The sequence below is a fragment of the Drepanopeziza brunnea genome (genome assembly GCF_022702325.1).
Source record: "Drepanopeziza brunnea f. sp. 'multigermtubi' strain 214-2 chromosome Unknown ctg3, whole genome shotgun sequence".
NCBI classification, from domain to species: Eukaryota; Fungi; Ascomycota; class Leotiomycetes; order Helotiales; family Drepanopezizaceae; genus Drepanopeziza; species Drepanopeziza brunnea.
The window spans coordinates 117,761-133,881 of record NW_027094066.1 but is presented as its reverse complement, the minus strand read 5'-3'; the positions used below and the strand labels follow the sequence as shown (position 1 = coordinate 133,881).

The following is a 16,121-nucleotide window of genomic DNA, read 5'->3' as shown; positions in this document are numbered from 1 at the left end:
TCCCCATTTTTATTTAAATGAAAAGAGATCGACGCATGGGGAGTCGGGATATACTTACGTTTGTACTACGTACTACGTACGTACGGACTGGCCGGCGGCTGCACGGGCATAGTAAGGTTAAAATTAGGTTAAGGTAGAGAGAGGTACCGGTACTTAGTGGTAGTAGAGGTGAAGGTAAAGGTAAGGTTAATAAAGTGATCCGCTTGCCTGGTTAAGCAGGTAGGTCGGTCGGTCGGTACTTGTCCGAGAAAATCAGTGGGGGTCGACGGCGAATCCACGGACGGATTTCTAGGGATAGATAGGCACGGAAATTGGTGTTGTATCCGAGCGGCGGCTGCGGCTGAGCTCTGAAATGGATGAGCTTGCTTGACTCGTGGGTGAGGCAGAAGCGGAAGCGGAAGCGGAAGCGGAAGCGGGAAGCGGAAAGCAGAGATGATGGAGCGAGTGGACGTTGGTGAAGCCCAAGTGGCTTGCTTAGGTGCAAGAAGCGTCGGCGACAACTGAGACTACCAAGCCAGTGAGTGCAGTGCGCCAAGATCTGCAGCTTGTCGCCCTGTTTGATCCTATTGTGCTTACGTGATTCCGAATTTAGCCTCAGGTGGATGTTGGATGTGTCCTCGTGACGATCAAGTGGGGGGGAGGGAGGAGGGCGAGGCTCCGGATGTTTCAGGCACTGGGTAAGGTCAGGTGAGGTTAAGTCAGGTCAGGTGATCGTAGCGCTTTGAGAGACCACCCCTCGTGACCATGGCCTGGGCCTCGCGCTCGGTCTCGGGCTCGGCCTCGAAGTCCTTCAGCATTTGAGGTTTGAGGTTTGTGGCTCGGGGTTCGAGGGCCTCGTTCCTCTTCTGGGCACACCACGAAACGATCTCCGCTTCAACTTGTACCTACAACGTTTGACCGAAGGCAGTGCACACAGCTGGCGACTGGTTCTCACTTCTCCCCAACTCGTCTTGGTCCAGCGTCTCGCGGATCATCATCTATTTCTCCGGTTTAGAGTTGGATCGTTGGCGGCCGCTCGGGTAAACAAAGCTTGGCTGTGGTCCAAGAGGCAGTTTCACTCATGCCCTCAACTTCATCTCAACTTCGACTTCAACTTCAACTTCACCTCACACAAACTCGATCCACCTCTCCTCTTCTTACCCGCTCAACTCGGTCCTGGCCTCGTATCACCATCGCCCCTCGTGTCTGGGAGCCGAAGCACGGCACAGCACAGCACATTACGGTATTGTGCAGCATAGTACAGCCGTGTCATGCTATGCCGTGCCGTGTCCAACGACATCGTCGTCTGGTAGCGTAGGTTTGAGCCGCCGCGTATGATTTGCATACGCCTGTGAACCTCCTCTCTCACATTGCCTCCCCATCTTACCACTTACCTCTCCTAATCTTGCGCCTCTTTGCTAGTCTAGATACCCTCGAAGCTCTTCCGGGGCTTGGTCCTCTTTGTTTTCTTCCACTTGCATCCTCTAATCATATTCCTATACTACTGTTTGTCGTCGTTGGATGTGGTGAACGGAACGTTGCTAGGCGCCTTCCCCCAAGTTCTACTCAACTCTCGGGCCGGCCCCTTCTCTAACTTACCTCCTCCTCTACTTTATTCCCTTTCGTGTTTGTTGCGCTTGCTTGCTTTTCAGCGTGGGATTTGCCTTCACGGCAGCAGCAGCGACGACACACTCCTCTACTCAATACTTTACCGCCGGCCGGAAGACAAATTTCTAATCTATACTTTGACGGTCCGAATCGCAACTATGCTGTCTCTAGTATCACTTCTGCTAGCCGGGCAGGCCACAGCTGGCATCCTGAACATCGCACCCGGACTCGTCGGACGAAGGGAGGTGCCCGAGGAAGCCATGCGTCGCTATGTCGACACCATCATGTCCAGCCCACCATTGTCCGAGTCCGCCGCCGTCACTCGTCGGCAAGCCGCGGCAACAGCGGCCGGGATGAACGTGACCGCTTGGAACATCGAGACACAAGCACTCTGTGCAGATCAGCTCGAGTCCTTGAAGGGTGTAGCCACCAACCCATCCGGTATGGCCGTCTGCTACAACCTGCCTGCGCTCGACAACTCCACGGGCGTCTTCATGGCCGACCTGCGACTGTACATGGTTGCACAACCGACGGGGGACTTCACCGACATCGCGAGCACGAATGTGCAGGTGGGTCTGTCATATACTGGGGCGACGGTATCTGCGCTTAATCCTTCAACGATGACGAGGAGGGACGAAGACGCGAATAATTTAATTAGCGCGCCGAGGGATGCGGTGATTGGCAAGCGGATGATGATCCCAGTGTTGGTACAGCAATACGCTTTTGTCGGGCAGGTTAACAAGGAACTTCTGATTGCCAATAACGGAACGTAAGTCGCAACTGTCCCCCGGCGGTCCCAGATCATTAGTACTGACCCATGGAACGTAGCGTGAACCTCCAAAAGGTCCTCGTCCCGACCGTCTCGCTCACCGGCAAAACTGCAGCAGGCGCCACGGTCAATACGTCCCTCTCTTCCTCGGAGGCGACCTTCGTCAACGGCGTCTTCTCCAAGGTCCTCTCGCCCACTACATCGAAAGTCATCCCGCCCATCCAGACGCTCGTCGTCGCTTCCAATCAGCCCTTCGTGGTCCCCGGTCTCACGATCCTGATTTTCCCCATCGGGCTGATAGTCACGGGCACGTGGACCGTGCTCTTCGTCGGAACCATCGCGTACGGCACCGCGGGACGCATACAGTGGCGGGACCAGTTCCGCCGGAGGTCGGTGTTGGCTAGTAAGGCGGATGTGGCGAGGTTTTAGATGTAAAGGCGTGGGTGGGGAGAAGGTATCTGGGCGCCCGCGAAAATGAGGAACGACGACGAATGAAATTTATGACGAGAAGGAGAGTTAAAGTAAGAATGAGGATGAGAATGGGGAACGAGAAGAGTAGAGGCGAGCTTCTACTTTCGTATACTCTATAGGACTAGTTTTATTTTTCTATCTATTAAACATGTATTTATTTGCTTTTTTTTTTCGCGTTTGGTTGCGACGACTGGTGGCTTTTTTTTTTTTTTTCTTTTTCTTCTTCTTCTTCTCTATTCATCCCTAATGCGGTAATATAGATAGAATAGATGGATAGATGGAGTGAGTGTATGCGGCAGGTTAATCCAAATAGAATAGAGCGCGTACTATACCACAAATCCCTACGGAGTACGGTTCTACCTATCATCTCATCTCATCTCACCTCATCTTACAGCTCGCTCGCTTCGCTTCGCTACCTTAGCTGCCTGCCTGCCCTTCCCTACAGAGTCAGTAAGGCGGCTGGGGCCACAGGAAAGTGGTATCTTGCGAGAGAGAGGGTGCTGCATGGATAGATGGATGGATAGATAAATGGATAGGATGGATGGATGGAGCCAAGCAAGCAAAGGGTTTTTCTTTGCTGATGATGATGATGATGATGATGATGATGATGATGATGAACAAGGCAAGGGAGGGGATGGATTGTTGGGTTTTTTGGAATGTTGATTTGTCGATGGAATTTTTAGGGGGTGGGGAGAGGGGGGTTTGGAGGGAGGGGGGGGGGGGAAGAGAGAGGGGTTTTGGTTAGGTGTGGTAGGTATAATAGGTAGGTTTTTTTTCCTGATCGACGCTTTTATAGGTACCCATTTGTTCATCCATGCGTGCATTCATACTTACCTAGATGAGGAAGGTAAGGTAGGTGAGGTAAGGTAAGGTAGGTAAGGTAGGTAAGGTAGGTAAGGTAAGGTACCTTCCTTCCTTTGCGCTCAAAACAGCTTGGGCGACGGGTACCTCCTACCGTAACGTAACCGTACCGTAATCTGTCTCTGTCTCTGTCTCTGTCTCTGTCTCTGTCTCGTCTGGCTGTGTGGTGGGCACGTGCGAGCCACACCTGACCTGACCACGTGAGGAGTAGCGGTAGGTAGCCCCGTACTTCCGCTACGGGGGTTTCCTACTGCGGTTTCTGGGGTGCGGTCACCTTGCTTAGTAGGTAGGCAAAGGTACTGACTGGTACCTACTACGTTCTTTCTTTCTTTCTTGCTTTCTTGCCCACTGCTTCGCTTTCGCTGCTGGAGGGTGGATAGGAGAGCTTACGGTGCTTTTCTGCGTAGGTTTGGTGTGACGGCGCTTTTGTTTCGGGTTTGGGGTTGGGTTGGGGTTGCGTTTGCGTTTGCGTTTGCTATGGAGTGGAGTGGATTGGATTGGAATGGAATGGAATGGATGGGGGTATGGGTATGTGTATGTGTGTGTGTGTCTGTATATATCCAAGGTAGACGGACAGACAGACCTACCGGTAGCAGGAGGCTCAACTCGGTGCCTTTCGATCTGGCTGGCTGGCTGTCTGCGCTGTGATGGAATGGATGGAATGAGAATGGAATCGGTACCCGTCCGTAAGAACACGAAGTACGAAATTACGATATCGGAAGCAGGAAGGAGAGGGGAGTGAGAAACGTAGGTGAGACGGAGGAACGTGCGATAGGAGGTGGGAAGGCGAGTGAGTAAGTAAGTGAGTGAGTGAGTGACGGTGCGGTGCGGTGCGGTGCGCGAACGGGGGCGGAGAAGGTCACACGTACCTGTTGTTGTTTTAAAGGCGCGACGATAATGAAGCGAGTCTTTTGGTAAGGAGGGGCGAAGGGGGAGCTGAGGATTGGGGCACGGACTAGTACAGAGTTGAGAGGGTGCGTGGTAAGCGAGGGGATTTCAAAAACGGCCTTTATTTTTCCTTTTCTTTTTTTTTTTTTTTTTTTTTTTTTTTGGCCTGCCTGCCTGTGTCTGTGGGTTTACGTCTGTGGGTTGTGTTTCCTCGGGTGTGTGGTGTGGGGTTTGGATTCCGAGTTTGGCATTGGCGTTGTGTGTCTATGTGTGTGTGTGTGTGTATGCCGACTGTTTTGTTTTGTTTTTGTTTTGTTTTGTTTTCTATCTATTTGTCTGTCTATCTGTCAGTCAGTCAGTCTATCAGTCTATCTGTCTGTCTGTCTGTCTGTCTATCTGTCATTCTGTCTCTCTCTCACTGGATCTTTAGGGGAATCTGTTTCGCTGGGCGACAAGAAAGACACAAAAAAAGTACTCTCTTTACTTCGTTTACGTTACGCTAAACGTCTCTTCTCTTGTCTGATCTCATCTCATCTGACCATCACCTCCCCTCCCGTAAATGGGACTTTCATTTCCGTTTTGGATCTTCGACTGAAGTTGGATTTGATACTCGCGGTCGATCCATGGGTTTTCGCCCTCGTCCGATGTAACAAACTCAACCCAACTCCAAACGAAGTATCATATATCCATCGAAACTGGCAACGACAACAACAACCACAACACAACCATATATATTCTCTGTCTCCCCCCCTGATGCAGCCCGCATCCGACGCTTCTCCCCTGCTACGTCGAATACTACGTCGATTAATAACACTCCGTCGGATACCCACCTACCTACCTACCTACTTACCTACCTCGCCACTCTCTCCACCGGGACTCGACAGAGCCGCGATCTTCTTTTCTTTCTTCGCGCTCGAGGCAGACAGGCACGCAGGCAATCTTATACTAATCTATCTCTCCAGCACGGAAGGAGGAGCGTTGGATTCAAGAGGTGACGGAGGAATCGGAATCGGAATCGGAACCAGGTGGTATATCATCTACGGGCTTGCCTTACTTACATACACATATATCCATATCCATTTCCGCTCCTCTCTCTCTCTCTCTGTGCAGACGAAGAAAACCAACGACTCGACTCGAAACGAATCAGAGATGGCGACAGCAGCAGCAGCAGCAGCAGCGCCGCCCTCCGGCAAGGTCGCCACGCTCGTGGAGCAGCTACACGCAAACATCGACCGCATCCAGCAGTGCGTGCAGTCGCTCGCCGACACGGCGGCGCACGACGCCGAGATGGACGCCCTCGCCGCGGAGCGGGAGGCGCGCGTGGCGGACCTCCGCGCCGCGCACGCGGCAGCGCTGCAGGAGCTGGCGCGGCGTCGGGCGAGCGAGGAGCAGGAGGAGCGGAGGCGGGAGGAGGCGCTGGTGGCCGAGGCGCGGCGGCGCGAGTGGGAGGAGCTGTGTGCGCGGCGGGCGAGGGAGGATGAGGCGAGGGAGGCCGCGTGGAGGGCGAGGGGCGTGGAGCGGGAGCGCGGGTGGCGGGTGGAGGATGGGGAGAGGGAGCGCGAGTGGGAGGAGAGGGAGAGGGTCTTGGCTGAGGGGGTGGAGGTGAGGATGGAGGATTTGGAGGATCAGATGGAGAGGAGGCTTGCGGAGGGGAAGGCGGAGCTGGGCCGGTTGGATGAGGAGAGGAAGGTACGTTTTTCTATTTCTCTTTGCTGGTTTCCGATTGGATTCCCTTGTTGATGCCCCTCCCCCTTCCTGTTTCCGCTCGCTCCTCCGTCTCGCTTGTTGTTCTTGTTGCGTGTTTTTGTTTTGGTTGATTGCCGTTCGGTGCTCCCGTTGGTGTTGTTGTCCGTACGTCCGTCTCTGTTTGTTCGGATCCGGAGAGCCTCCGCTAACCGCCGATCCCCAAACCACACAGTCGATCAACGCCCAGATCGCAGCCGCGCTCGCCGCCCCGACCGTCATCCCCGAGATCCAGTTCCGGAGCCGCGCCAAAACCCTCAGCCGCTCCCAGCGGAACAGCGCACTGCTATCCGCCGACGGCGACCACCCGGCCATCTCCTCGTCGCGAGACGTCGCACCGTCTCACCCCTCCTGGAGCGCCTTGGACGTTTCTGTAGCGCCCGCACCAGAGGTCGCTCCCTCCGCGCCCCAACCGAGTGATGCGGCGGAAGCCTCAGGGGAACGGGCAGACGAGGATGAGGCTGGTGAGGGGGCTTCGGTCACAGACCAGCTTTTGACCGCTCTCGAGACTGATGCTCCTGAGGATGTGGAGGCTGTGGAGGAGGAGGTGGTGGTGGGGAGTGGAGATGTGAATGCTTCGTCTGAAGCGGCTGCGCGAGAGATCCATGCTCAGGACGCGCCGGTGGAAGTCTTGGGGGACGAAGTACCCCAGGAAGATGAAGCTCCCCAGGAAGACGAAGTTTCTCATGCAAATGGAGCTCCCCAGGAAGCAACGGCCTCGGAAGCGGGAGAGATCTCGATCGAGCCCGTCGACTTGGACGCTAAGCGCTCTTCACCAGAGCAGCAAGATGAAGCGGAGCTGGTGGGGAACCACGTTTCTCCAACGCAAGATCTTGAGTTTGCGCCCGTTGATCTGGACGCTAAGCGAGTTCCGTCCGAGACCGAGTCAGAAGCCGTACCAGCAGAGGAGCTCGATTTTGCGCCTGTTGATCTGGATGCCAAGAGAACTGGACCGGCGGCCGATGAGAAGATCGAGACGACAAATGTCACCGAGGATATTCCCCTCGAGATCGCGAGGTCTTCAGAAGTAGGCGAGGACATTGGCGGAGGGGCTGAGATGTTGGAGGCCGCGTCTCTTGCTGCGAGAGATGGAGAAGAGGCTGGTCAAGAGACGGAAGGCGATGAGGTTCTGCAGAACGAGAATCCCGACCTGGTTCCTACGTTCCCAGCAAGCGACGCGTCTGAGGAGCAGGATCGGTCCATTCCAAGCTCGCCGCAGTCCGAACAGGAACAGGAATCTTTGCCTCGAAACCTCGATCCTCCGACAGAAAATGGGTCTGAAGTGGAGGATGGCCTGGCTCGCGAGAGCGAGAGCCCGGAGGAACAATCCGATGATGCAAACACGCCTTCTCTAGAGGAACTCCCGGAATCCGAAGCCAGTCCAGCTGAGGTTGTCTTGCAAGAGAGCGACGACCACCAGCGCTCTTGGATGTGGGTCGAAAGTTCAAACGGCGCGGTGCAGAGACAGCTGTCAGGGAGTGCCAATCAACCTTCGTGGATCGAGAGCTCGAATGGTTCGGTTCAAAGATATGCGGAGCCCAGTCTAGCGCCCTTGGAGAAAGAGGGGGATTCTGAGTGGTACTGGATCGAGACGTCGAATGGCTCGGTGCAGAGACTGTCGTTGAAGGATGCCACCCCGTCTGGCTGGGTAGAGACGGCCAATGGTTCGGTGCATAGACAATCGCAAAGTACCATGATTGTACAAGAGACAGCAGATGATTCTGAGTGGACCCAGAACGAGACTCCGAGTGGCTCGGTACAGGAGCACCCTCAAGATACGGTAGCACCCGAGGAAGAGGATGAATCTGAGTCGATCCCAATCGAGACGTCGGATGGTTCGGCTGAGCTGCCGGAGGGTGTCGAGGTCCAGCCAGCACGGATCAAAAATTCGAATGAACCTATCGAAGAAGACTCGAGTCCAGCGCTACAGGAGAACAAAACCCAGCTTCGATATTCCTGGATCGAGACGTCGAGTGGCTCTATACAGAGGCAGCTCCTGGAGGACGACACCCGACCTTTATGGATTGAGACTTCGAATGGCTCGGTCCAAAGACAGCCGACGTTAGGGTCCCTCGATATGGTAGCAATCGACGAACTTCATCACTCCTCTCCTGCCCCAAATGTCGAGAGAACAGACTCTCTAGTTAACATCACTCTTGCGAAAGAAGGAGAGGTAGTTGGAGCAGATCAGTTGACCCACGCGAACGATCTGGTAACAGAGAAACAATGCAGTCTCACGGTCGACTCGCCCCTGAAGGAGCACTATCCAAAGCTTGGGAATGGATTGGCCATGGTGACTATGCAGACGAGTCTTGATTCTCGGACATTGCCGCCTGAAAGCGAAGATGGAAAGAATACGACAGAACTAGGGCATGAGCCCCTCTCTCCTGCCGAGGAGTTGGAGGAAGAAGAAAAGCCCGGCCTCGATGAAATGGAACAACAAGACGTCGCCCCCGAAATTCGCGAAACAGATGCGACTGAGTCGGTTGAGGAAGCCGGATCGGAGAAGGCAACAGATTCGGATCTCGTCCTGCCGACGGACGCGCCTTTGACGCCGCATGAAGCCAGTCAACAGGATACTTCCCCTCTCCAAGATGAGGCTGAAAAAGACATGGTTGAGTCTCTTGAAGCGGGCGATGCGAACCACCCTGAGGACGCTTCTGTTGACAACCAGGAAACCCAGGCATCTTCTGAAAATGAAACTGGTCATACGACACAGGAAACAACGCAGCTGGAAGGTTCATCGCGCTCAACGTCCCCCGAGACAAACGACAGAGATCCTACTGAAGTCGAACAAGCCGCTTCTCAGCCTATCCCTGAGAAATCCAGCACCGAGCAGGCAGGCGATAAATCGTCTCCCATCATCGAAAAACGTTCACCAAGATCCAAAAGTATTGCTGGGCCTGAATTTGGACGTCGAAACACAACATCCGGTTCGGTTTTCCGAGCCGCCGCTGCGGAAGACACCCGGCACAAGCGCACAATAAGTTTCGACTCCACGCACTCGGTGCAATCCGAAGAAGAGATCTTCCACACCAACGCCAACCGCGTGAGAGCGAGCAAGAGCATCGAGGATCTGTATCCTGAGCTACAGATTCGGAATCTGGATTTCCGGCACTCAAGATCTATGAATTTCCTTCGGCCGGCGCCGGAAGAGAAGGATGAGATGGATGACCCGGAAGCAGGAGGCAAGGCGGGTACCCATGAGCGGACGTTGGCGCTGCTTGAATCTGGCCCGGCTCCCAGACCCATAATGCTCCTACTGAGATCTAAGACGGACTTTCCCGGAACTGCTGTTATCGAAGAAAAACCGGTGAAAGTTGAGGCAAAGGATCAGGACCGGGAGTCTGTCGGCCATCAGCTGAGCTCCGCGATTACCGACGATTCTCAACATCCAGTCGAGGATGCACCAATACTAGCTAACGTTAATGAAGAGGAGAGATCACAGCCTGAAAATCCTTCTTCTGTTCAGGAGAGTATCAAAGAAATCCCTTCGTATGGTACCTCTGGACTATCTGCACCTACTGATGTTGCCATCGACGATACCGCGAGCAAAGACATGTCAGCGTCGGATATACCTGCCCAAGCTACCACTATCCCGATCGGTGAAGACGAGGAATCGAGATCTGAGGAGACAGGAAAAGCTACTGGAGAAGTCTATAGCATTTCTACCGGCTCGGATGGCCCCTCATCATCAGGAGACGCAGGTGTTTCCAAGACGCCAGAAATATCGGAAGCCAGTACAAACACCCGAGAAAACGCCCTTGGAAGCCCGTCTCTCGGAATTTCGGTCGAGGAAGAGATGGATCAAACCTCGGAACAAGAGTTTCCTGCAATCAATGAACCGTCTGCATCGCCTCACCTGGACCTCGAACACCCCGATGATCAGCGGAGAGGGTCTCGTGGGACGAATTACGGATCCGTGTCCGCGGCTTCTATGCCAACGACTCCCATTCCTGATTCGGATGCGCTGATCTGGGGTGAACTGGAATCGCAGAACGACATGCTTGGGACGCCGCGGAGAGCGGAATTTGGAGATCAGGTTGGGGAAGCTTCCACCACGAAGCTAGGACAGTTGGAAGATGAGGGCGACGTGACTGGATCGGACAGCATAGAGGTACAAGCTCCGAATTCATCGGCTAAAGAAATTGCTGATGATCACTCGACTTCATTCAGAGACTTGAACACCCTGGTGGAGCGACACTCGGTGTGTTTGGGGAGAACCCCTGACGCGGAAGACACCAATGGATATAGCTCGTGGCCGCTCCCTGTCGAGCGTGGTTTAGCTACCGAGAGGCCTCGGTCGACTACACCTTCAGCCAGATACGGTAACAGCCAGGGTCACCATCTTGATTTGGCCGCCCACCATTTGACACCACTGGATAACCTGGAGCCCATGACTGCTTCGTCGCGCGGCGACACCTGGGTATCTGCCGAGGAGGAGCAGTCGCCATCCGAAAGTGGGAGAGTCGCTATGGGCGAAGGATGGCCATTCCCCCGATCTCGACACGAGAAACCTACGATCGACATCGAGTCTCACCGGGAAGATGGCCACGTCGCTCGACATGCCACCTCCGACTCCAACACCGAGATAGATACGGACGATGACTGGTCTGGAGAGCTTGAACATGAACATCAAGTCCGTAGATTGGAAGCCGCACAGCGTTATGGCAGTTTGAGGCCGGCTCCAGTCGAAGACGACGATGGAGATGAGGACGTCGTCGAGCGTGTTGTAGAAATTCCGGAAAGATCGACGTCACGGCTGGGAGTCCGCCCGGAATCAACACACCCCACTATCGAGGGCGCCGATTACTCAGAGGATGAGTCTGAGGACGAGTCCGCGGATGAAGATTACGAGGCTCGAGTACGCTATCCCGAAGATGTGGCAGATCAGTATTTTGAGCGAGCAACCACACCTCTAGAAGTGGTTCCGGAGCATGAGCCGCTCAATGAGTTCAACGACACGTATGCTGCTCATCGATCGTCGGGGTTCTTCTTCAATCTTGTAGACAATATGAGATCTGACATGCCCGCCCGCAGGCGGCTTCAGGAAGACAACGCTGTTCCTCATCAAGAGGACTTGGAATACGCCGGCAGCCCCATCAGAAGACCTCGTGCCGTTTCATTCGAAGAGCCCGAGCCAGAATATGATCAAGACTACACAGCAGGCCACGAATCATCACTCCACGTTCGCACGCATACGGCTGACACCGTCCCGTCCTTCGAATCAGACACTCGTTCAGATTCTCTCCCCACTACTCCTTCCGAGGCAGGATCCAGTGCCGTCCGTGATGATGTCCACGGCGGTCATGAGCCAGCAATTCAAGAATCCCCCGGTCCCAACGAGATCGGCGCGTCACCAGCGCGACACCAACCGCCCAAGGTAACCGAGTTCGGGCCAGCGCTCGAAGATGTCTATCCGGCTTACGCGGGTCCCAAGCCGAGCGTGACGAGTTTGAGCCGAGAAAGCGGAGAGGAATACGATCTCTTCCCACGCGAGACGCAGCAGCCCTGGCCGGTGAACAACGCGCGATTCAGTCCCATCGGCGCACAAAATGGGCTCGAGGCTCACCGGGCGGAGATGACGTCTCTCGGGAGCAGAAACCCATTTGCCGCGGCGGGCGATGTTGACGCCGCCAAGCCCAAAGATGGCAACCCATTCCGGCGAGCGAGTCTTGTTGTTGCCGGTGGAAGAGACGATGCACACACAGATGCCGCAGATGCAGCCAGCACCACGCGAGCCAAACCTACGACGCCCTCTCGCCTCCCTCTCGCCAGCACTTTCGCCTCGCCCTCCTTCTCGTCTCCGGCCTATGGCTCCTCGCCGACGGAGACGCCGTCCCAGTTCTCCCCCTTCCCAGCCTCGACCTCGCCGGCCTTGCCAAACGCGCGCAACCCTATCCTGCTGGTCAACAGCAGTCCCGACTCCGTGTTTGCGAAGACGCGCCACCTGTTCGAGTCAGCCAGTCCGGTGGGATCGCCCGGCCTCATGCCGTCTCCCATCACGGCCCTGATCGCCACCAGAGGCGCGCCGCCCCCGCCGCCCCCGCCGCGACGCAGCGCGGGAAGCAGGCCCAGCTCGCTGTCCCTCTCGCAAGTACCCGATGAACCTGCTCCCCTCGTGACCAGCAGCACCAGCAGCGGCACCGGCACCGGCACCAGCGCCCACGACCCGAGCGGCAACAACCACCACCACCACCAACACGCTCCCGCAGACGTCGAAGTGGAGGAGGAGGTCTTCCTGCCTCGCAGCCTCGACGGCAACGGCAGACCGCCTTCGCCTGTCTTCACGGCGCCGGTATCGCGATCCGCTTCCGTCTCCGTCTCCTCGCTGAGGGTGGAGGAGCATCCGGTGGTAGCCAGGAGGAGTAGTAACCCTTTCCTCGGCGGCTTGAGTAGGCTCGTTGGGGCTGGGCTGGGTAGAGACGAGAATCGCGCGGGGGGTACTGCCCGGGAACCGCTTCTGAAGAAATGGAGCGAGGGGGAGAATTGAGGGGGGAGCATTGAGGAGGTTAAAGGTGGCTGCTAGGGGTTGGCCAGAACTGCTTTCAATTGTAGGCGTGGACGGCGAGGAGCATTGGCGCTAATAAGGAGTATATCCATTGTTCCCATTCGAAGAGCGTCGCGACGTACTTGTATGATATTACATATCCATATATCCATATATATCTGTGTGCGAGATGTAATGTATCATATGCCGTATTAATCTTCCGGCTTCACGGACTCTTTCCAAGCCTTTGACTCGTTTGTTTACTTTGTTGACATGTGTACGGCGTACGGTAGATGCTGCTCCGCTCGCTTAATCCAAGGGGCTGCTGATACTGCTGTGTGTGTATGTACTCTAATCCCGATCCCAATGTCGACGCTGCGCAGGGGAAGAAGGCAGACTCTATTGCGCAGGGTAATATTCGCCCGCTATTCGGTACCGAAAAAGAGGAGAGGAGAGAAGGGGTGGGGGCACGTGATATCTTTTGGTCTCCGGATGTTGGCAGGATGACAGCCAGACTTGTATATAAAATTAACTGCGATGGCGTTCAGATGAAGGTCAGTGTTCCACCAAAAAATTATATATATAATATATATATTATTATTATTATTAGCTTCAAAGATCTCGTGTCGCTAGGTTTCGCGAATCTGCCCGGGCACGTGCCCGTGTGACCAGATCAGGTGGGCAGCCCGCTCGCTCACACCGCTCGCTTATATCTGTTGTCTTAAGGCCCCGTACGTCCTCGAGAACATCTTTCCCCGCCGCCTGACGATGTCACCCACTCGTTATGTACGTTGCAGCCCCCTACCCACCTTTTCCAAAGGAAAAAGAGAGAGAGAGAGAGGAAGAGAGAGGAAAAAGATCAGGAAAAGGGCATGAGATAAAAAGTCCGCAGATTCCCCATCCCTTTCACTGTTCCTGCAAAGCCCCCGTGGGTCGAAATCTGAGATTCGAAGTAGAGAACACCTCTCGATACGCAACGGTCAGTCGATTCGTATTCGCCTGTCCTTAGCTATGCCGCGAGATAGGTTCCTCTTCTCTTCCTCTTCCTTTTCTTCTTCTTCTCCGTCTCCCCACCACGACTTCCCACCATCGTCGTCGCCGCCGTCGTCGTCAAGCCCGGTCCAGAAATGGGCACGCATCAGCAGCAAAAGAACGAGGAGCGCCATCAAGAAGTTCGGGCCGTTCTTCTTGACGGGCCTGGCTGCCGTGGCCGAGCACCACTGGCTGAAGAAGGGAGGAGGAGAAGAGAGCCACCACTCCTCCTTCAAAGACTCTAAAGAGGCTGCACCCCACGACGACGACGACGATGATGACAAGATGCCTGCTACTGATCGCGATCACCGCGAGCGGGCCGAGATCCGGCGTTTGAGAGAGGAGGTGAAGAGGCTGCGACGGGACGTGGAGAGGAAGAAGAAGAAGAAGGGGAAGGAACGTCGAGATTTTCGCGAACGCCGTCATTGTCATGATGGAGGAGGAGGAGGAGGAGGAGGAGAAGAAGAAGTAGAAGAAGAGGAAGAAAGAGAAAGAGAAGAAGACTACCCGCGGTCTTCTCCCCGGCCGCCCTCTGAGCCAGGTCCCGAGTGGTCAGTGCCGTTTGCACCGACGCCGCCGTTCTCGTTCCCGACGCCGCGCCTGGTTCGGGAAGAGCGCGAGTGGGCGCGACGAGCGGAGTACGGGTATAGCGAGGATTACGAGCCGGCGCCGGCGCGGAGATCGGGTTCTCGCACGCGGAGGCGGAGAGGATCCGCGGGCCAGGTTGGCAATCACCATGATGCCAGCGATCACGCCGTCCAGGCTGGGAAGGTGGCTGCCGTTGCGGGGATGGTGGAAGCGCTTCACGTGGATGGCGGGAAGGGGGACTGGATCGGGTCGAAGGGGCTGCGGGTTGGGACGACGGTTGCGGCTAGTCTTGGGGCGACGTATTTGAGGGGGAGGGACGCGGAGGAGTATAGGATGCGAGAGGTTGTGGCGGATGTGGGGACCGGGGTTTTGGTTAGTAGGTTGGTGTATGGGAATCCGCATAGAGGGGACTCGGAGGAGGAGGAGGAAGAGAGGCCGGTGGGTGGGATGAGGAAGAGGAGGTGGAGTCACTGGGTTTAAGTTCATGATTTACTGGGTGTTGGGATATATCGACCGACGTAGATCGTGTGTGATTTTGCTACGATCAATCGTCTCGATTGGAGGGAGAGCTGCTTTTGTGTTTCGTAGTTTATGCCCTGGGTACAAGCGCGGAGACTAGATTTCTTTGACATATATTATCCAACCTCTTATACCTGCCGCTATTTATCAGTATTAATCTCCAACCTAGCTCCGTACATACATGCATATCATTTCGTCAAAGATTAATCTATACACATGACTTCTCCTCCAGCCTTGCTTCAGCCCGGCGTCAAAACAGCCTGGAAAAAATACAGCAAGTAGTTTGTTTCTGTACGAGGAAATTTTTGCGCTCAGTACGCGAGCGTTAATGAATGGTTGCTTCTTCTTCTTCTTCTTCTTCTCCTTCTTCGAGGCTCGATCCCAATCTAGCTCTCCCAAGTTCTAAACCAAGCGAATCGAGGAAGATGCATAAGAAGATATCGAAGAACAAACACGTTCAGCAACTTGCTTTGTCTGAATATCAGGCGAAAGAGTACCGTCCACGTATGCTGGATGGATATCATGAAAACGTTGCGTTCCGCAAGCACAAGAGCCTTAGAGGCGTCCATCTAAGCGAGGCGAGAATCGGCAAACGACCAGGTAGATAAAAGACAACAACGAATAGGGGCTTTAGCGATGTTTGCAAGGGGAGCGGAGCGATGTGAACTCAGCGATATAGACATCCACGCATGCGTTTTCCGAAACAATTGAATATTTCGGCACCTGGACGGGACTTGGGAAACATCCCACCTCCGCCGTTCTTTTGTGCATCGATTCAGAAACATCTGGAGGGAGGGTTGCGGATGGTTTCTTTGTGGACGGCTTGGCTGAAGAGACCCAGTATCTCGTCAGGGCTCAGTGTTGCCTACTCTTTTTCTTTGTAGCGGGTAGAGCTGGCCCAGGCGCACACCGTGGGTGTCGCGCGAAGCTGCAGGATGCGTGGGGCAGGGCTGACTGAAAGACTGAAAGGGCTGACTGACTGACTGACTGACTGACCGGAGGGCTAGAAGGTTGCCTGATGAGCAGCATCAAACGATATAAGAAGGGCTGAGGTCCCCTTGGACTTTCGGTCGGGACCATCATCCATCTTTTCTTCCTGCCTCATTTACAAGACGCGATTGCTTCTTCCCATACAAAACAAACACCCACGAGCACCCACGACCATCCAACATC

General features: G+C 54.9%; 2 protein-coding genes across 2 annotated transcripts; both read left to right on the top strand.

Moving 5' to 3' along the window:
* Window positions 1-1,745: 1,745 nt before the first annotated feature.
* L3040_002219 (uncharacterized protein) lies at window positions 1,746-2,785 on the top strand (the record flags this gene model as incomplete). Its single annotated transcript, XM_007289884.1, has 2 exons — window positions 1,746-2,356; window positions 2,416-2,785. 2 exons carry the CDS (start codon window positions 1,746-1,748, stop codon window positions 2,783-2,785), a joined length of 981 nt encoding a protein of 326 aa, XP_007289946.1.
* A 2,940-nt stretch (window positions 2,786-5,725) lies between these two features.
* L3040_002218 (uncharacterized protein) lies at window positions 5,726-12,812 on the top strand (the record flags this gene model as incomplete). The annotated part of the gene is made up of 2 exons (XM_007289885.1): window positions 5,726-6,265; window positions 6,495-12,812. 2 exons carry the CDS (start codon window positions 5,726-5,728, stop codon window positions 12,810-12,812), a joined length of 6,858 nt encoding a protein of 2,285 aa, XP_007289947.1.
* Window positions 12,813-16,121: the final 3,309 nt, after the last annotated feature.